A 5,724-nucleotide genomic window follows, 5' to 3' on the forward strand; every position below is an offset into this window, starting at 1 on the left:
TCCCAGCTACTTGGGAGGCGGAGGCAGGAGACACGCTTGAGCCCAGGAGTTGGAGGTTGCTGTGAGCTGTAATGCCATGGCACTCCACCCAGGGGGACAGCTTGAGGCTCTGTCTCAAAATAAATAAATAAATAAATAAATAAAATAAAAAATAATGAAAACAAGAAGACAGATGACTTGGGAAAGAAATTCAGGCTTCTCAGAAAAAAATTCTGATTAAGCTGAGCTTCCCTATTCACACTGTATTGTGTGGTTTCCTCCCAGAACTTGGACCTCTGACCAGTGTTATCTGTTTCACTCACTCCAACCTACCTGGGGGCTTGAGTAGTGTCTGCTGTGTCTTCACCTTCCAGGGTTCTTTGCTTTGCTCCAGAAAGATGATGAGATCTGGCTTAGAGACAGCAAGACCTGTTTTAGTAGAAAAAAAATTGGGATTCTTCAATTTCCAATCTAATGCCTTGGTGAAGTACAGAAAAGGACATTTTAGAAGATCCTGAAATAATAATCCCAAACAGATTTCCTGGCAGAAACTTCAGAATCTTCAAAAAGTATTTAAAGTTGGAACATTCCTAACTCCTCCACACCAAAACTACTGAAATAAAATTTGGTGCTAGAAATCAGACTTAAAGGTATGAGTAACAATCTAGGCCATGAAATTTCGGAAATTTCCATTAATCTAGTGAAGGATGTAAATCAGCTCAAAAAACGGTAAGATTAATGCTAAAATAAAACAACTCCAATTTTTCTTTTCTATACCAAGATATCCTCAAGTTTTCCATAGAAACAAGAACCTGATACTCAGTCAATGAATAAACTGAATGAAAACCTTCTACGTAGAGAGAATATCAATTGTTTGGTGTAGACCTGGAACTGTGTATATAAGTTGTCCTCACCCAGGAAGACCAGGTGTCTGTAGGTCTCTAACATGACTTCCCGATACAAATGCTGCTGAGCAGGGTCCAGGCAGGCCCACTCATCCATAGAGAATTCAATAGACACGTCCTTGAATGTCAACAGTCCCTGAAAAACAACATATTTACCAAGAAAGCACGGGCATATAGAATTTCACTTTTTTTTTTTTGAGACAGAGTCTCAAGCTGTCACCCAGGGTAAAGTGCCATGGCATCACAGCTGACAGCAACCTTAAATTCTTGGGGTTAAGCAATTTTCTTGCCTCAGTCTCCTAGCTAGGAATACAGGCACCCTCCACAATGCCCACCTACTTTTTTGTTGCCATTGTTATTGTTGTTTAGCTGGCCTGGACCGGGTTCCAATCCACCAGCCTGAGTGTATGTGCCCAGCACCTTAACCACTTTGCGACAGGCATCAAGCCATGAATGTCACTTTTAGTTAAGTTGAGTGAAGAGAACTCCTGCTGACTTATAAGAGTAAATGCAATTACCTAATAAGTATAGAAGGGATATATTCCCTCATGTGTTGTCTAACACAGATGAAAGGAGATAGAATGGCATCCACAAAACCAATGTACACATTAGACATTTTGGGTTGATACAGTAGGAATAAAAGGCCAGCAATACAGGCATGCACAATGTCGTGCCTTATTTACATCATATGTTATAATCTGTGTATGTTTTTTATATGACGATGTCATGATGAGATAAATGGTAACTCTAATGTAGATTTGTTTTTTTTTGGATGATATTGGGTGAAGATTCCGTTTCCTAATTTCCAACAAGCTCAACACAAATGACAATACTTCAGTCCCATGATGATATTCTTTCAAACATGCAGTGAACTGCAGATACTGGATTTACCCCAGTTGATTCCTGAACTGGTAAACAAAGATGACGACCTTTACTTTCCCGAGAAAGGTATATGGAAGAGAATCTAAGAAGAAAGGGGTGCTTCCTCAATAAATGTTTTGATTTGCTCACATTAGTTGATAATCTCCCCAAGTTCTTATTAACAATACAGAAGATGCACTGAACCCTACAATGGAATATGTGTCCAAGAACACTATAACTGAGTGAATAAAATTAACATCAACTGCAACAGGACGAATTAGTATCAGGTGCTGATTCACAAGTGCAAGCCCAACATCACTGTTATAATACTGGCCAGAAAAAGTCAATCATAATCTGATAAAAACTAGTTGAGAAAAACCCAGTTTGGGGAAAGTTCCAGTCACAGCTATCTGGCATGTCTTCTAATCCCTAATTGTGTCTTTAAATAGCCTTCTTTACTATCCCAGAAAGCAAGTCTTTTCTGATTATTCTGTTTATGAGAACTTTGAATTACTCTAGGCTGTTAATGCCATCCTCTGTAAAAGTGCATGGACGTCATCCTATTTTACATAGAACCAATGGAACTTCCAGATACAAGTGAAACAGCACATATTCTCCTTCTTTGCTACTATCCAATGACACAACCTCATTCACAGTGAAAATCTTGGGCATCCACATTTTCCCACTAGAACTTATCAGAGATTTCACACTTTTCCAGTATATGCAGAAAATTATCACATACTCAGATATTTATAGTTAAGAAACAACTACTACCATCAAGATAAAAAGATACATTAGCTATACCACTAAAAACTGAAACTATTAGTCATAAATATAGCAAGCTTAAAAAGTGTCCATTCTGATACATGGACCTGAATAATTCCTTACTTAAATGTAACTTAACCACCTTTCTACCTCATGCCAATAGACACACCAAGCTCCTCTGAAGATAGTTCTTATTATCTGGCACCCAGGGTTTTTCATCTATCCCTGCTACAACACAAGGAAACTTTGTTTGCTAAGATTCATCCTTTTTCTACCCTGGATACAAAACTTTAAGTCCAATTGGTCTAAAGTAACTTAAGATATTAACCTCCCTGAAAACTATAATAGCTGACTACACCTTTTTAGCCCTGCTAAATACACCACTGTAGCCATTTTTGTCATATCAACAGTAGCTATTGGACTCAATCTGAAAATCAGTCCATTGGCCTGTGCCATCATCAAGGTCCTTAATACAACTTCTCAAGCCATAAACACTCTGAGCATTGAATTAAAACAAGTATGAGAAGCTATACTAAAAAATTCAGCAGCCATTATTATTGATTATTAAAACACCATCATAGATGTAAAAACTTTAAAATCTATTCACTGCATTAAGTTATCTAACAGTTCCGAACTCATTAAAAACAAGTAAACATGTATAAAAAACATAGTCCAAATAAAACAACAAACGAGATTTTTCAGAATATCCAAAACTTCCTATCTAAAGTATTGTCATAATTACCAACATTACCTAAGTCTGTACTGTTATAGTTATTCTTATGTTGTATGTTATAAGATGCTTAATATGTTACAAAATACAATGTATACCATTCATATGTACTGGCTGTTTCCCAATTTTTTGTTCTTTTTTAGACAGAGTCTCACTTTGTCACCCTCCATAGAGTGCTTTAACATCACAGATCACAGTAACCTCAAACTCCTGGGCTTAAGTGATTCTCTTACCTCGGACTCCCAAGTAGTTGGGACTACAGGTTCTGGCTACAATACCAGGCTTTTTTTTTTTTTTTTTTTCATTTAATTTTTAGAGAGGAGCTGTGGCACTTGGCTCAGGCTGGTCTCAAACTCATGAGCTCAAGCAATCCACCAGCAGTAGCCTCCCAGAGTGCTAGGATTACAGGTCTGAGCCACAGGGCTCAGCCTTGTTTCACAACTTTCAAAAACAAAATTAACCAGTACAACCCGCATCTCAATTTAACTAACTATAACAAATTTAAAATAATTTTCATTTTAAATCAATTTCACAGATGAGAAAATAAAATAAATAAAAGTATAGAATGTGGTTGACACAGACACCCCCGCAACCTTTCTTAGCTATTTCTGAACTGGGAATGCATTTTAAAACATAGGAAGAGGAAGTCAGTCAGACAGTCCAAACCAGAAATAGGAAATAAAGATAATAATCGTGAAAGAAAACAAAACAAAACAAAAACCAAGGAAGTATTGAGGCACCATAGAACAAGGTAATAGCATGTTAAAGATGTTACATTGACGGCTAGGCGCCTGTGGCTCAAGCGGCTAAGGCGCCACCCACATACACTTGAACTGGGGGGTTAGAATACAGCCCATGCCCGCCAAACACCAATGAGGGCTGCAAACTAAAAATAGCCAGGCTCCATGGCCGGCGCCTGCAGTCCCAGCTACTTAGGAGGCAGAGGCAAGAGAATTGCTTGAGCCCAGGAGTTGGAGGTTGCTGTGAGCTATGATGCTACAGCACTCTACCAAGGGCGACAGCTTGAGGCTCTGTCTCAAAAAAAAATTTTATTGATGATGAATTTTGATTACTTTTAAATTGTCATATGTATTTCACTTGCCTACATGTTAATCACATAAGTATATTTCTAGTACACTTGTGAAATCATACCCTATATAAAGTATTAAAATTTGTTACATACAAAAGACAGCATTTAAAAATTACTCTCCCTGTTCTCCGAATTACTAGCCTGTCCCATAAGAAAGCCTTTATACGAGTCAACTCCTTGTCCCCGTGTTTAACTACAAAGATAGGTAACAGGGTAAGCCACCGGGTCAGGACCTCAAAGAATAGAGGGGTTGAGGGCCCCACAGACCACAGTCCCTCCATGAACAAACCTCACACCCTCAGTTGGGATTCTCCCCTGAGGACCCTTCTACTGTCACCCCGAGGGAGGGACCCCGGGCGCTGCAGGCACACAGCTGCTCAGGGAGCTCTGGGCCGTGGCCCACGTAACAGCTTCAGAAACGCTTGGAGCAACAGGGTCCCAACTCCCTGCCCCTTTTGCCAAGTGGGCTCCCTGGGCCAAGGGGTGCCGGTGACAAACTTTAGTCTGAAGACTCTAAAACCGAAGGGAAATGGCCCGGTCCCGCCACAGCCACTTCCGGCTCCAACCACGCCCCTCCCCCTCTCAGAACACCCAGTCTCCTGTACTCACCATTTCCCAGCTCCCGGGATGTCCCGGTGTCCTCCCTACAGATCTCCCAGTACCTGCAGGTCACAGGGTGACAAGGGCGGCTGCAGAGACACCTGGGATCTCCGGGAAATGAAACAGCAGGTGAGGAGGCCCCAGCTCGCAGACCAGCTCCAGAGACAAGCTCAGAAACCAGGTGCCACCTTCTTCTTTCTGGCTGTGCATCTGATTGGACAGTTAGTATTGAAGCATCCCTGATTGGATAGGGCTTAAGACCCCACCTCTTTGACCTTGAGCGACACGAATGCCATCCAACAAGAGGCTGGAAATGGCCAGAATGCAAATAGTTTCTTCCCCATAGCACTTTTTTTTTCTTTTAAATGAAGGGCAGGCTGTAAATCCCAGGTACTTGGGAGGCTGAGGCAAGAGAATAGCTTAAGCCCAGGAGTTGGAGGTTGCTGTGAGTTGTGATGCAACTGCACTCTACCCAGGGTGACAGCTTGAGGCTCTGTCTCAAATAAATAAATAAATAATAAAATAAATTAATAAATGAAGGGCATGGATCATGACTTTCTTCATCTCTATATGCCAGAGCCACTGTGCATGCCATACAGTAACTGTTTAACAAATTCAATAAAAGGAATGAAACTCTATTTATTATATAAATAGCAGTTAGACTTTGCTGTGAAGGTGTTTTCAACATACATCATGATGTCTAGGTAAAAACATGCACATAAAGAACTCAGGGACTCGGCTCGGCGCCTGTGGCTCAAGCGGCTAAGGCGCCAGCCATATACACCTAAGGTGGC

The 5,724-nt window shown here is 40.7% G+C and overlaps 1 protein-coding gene across 1 annotated transcript in view; it reads right to left on the reverse strand.

The window, feature by feature from the left end:
- The window catches only part of LOC100959950 (protein ZNF738-like), a gene marked incomplete at its 3' end in the record, with an annotated part of 22,490 nt that extends 17,440 nt beyond the window's left edge, over positions 1-5,050 (reverse strand). Inside the window, exons 1-3 of the mRNA XM_023509069.1 lie at positions 4,940-5,050; positions 894-1,020; positions 313-408 (exon numbers count right to left, since the gene is read on the reverse strand). Of these exons, the coding sequence (XP_023364837.1) occupies positions 313-408; positions 894-1,020; positions 4,940-4,942 (226 nt within the window). The remainder of the gene's footprint in view (positions 1-312; positions 409-893; positions 1,021-4,939) is intronic.
- Positions 5,051-5,724: the final 674 nt, after the last annotated feature.

Source organism: Otolemur garnettii, unplaced genomic scaffold, assembly GCF_000181295.1.
Source record: "Otolemur garnettii isolate 467f Iridium unplaced genomic scaffold, OtoGar3 scaffold00335, whole genome shotgun sequence".
Taxonomy (NCBI): domain Eukaryota; kingdom Metazoa; phylum Chordata; class Mammalia; order Primates; family Galagidae; genus Otolemur; species Otolemur garnettii.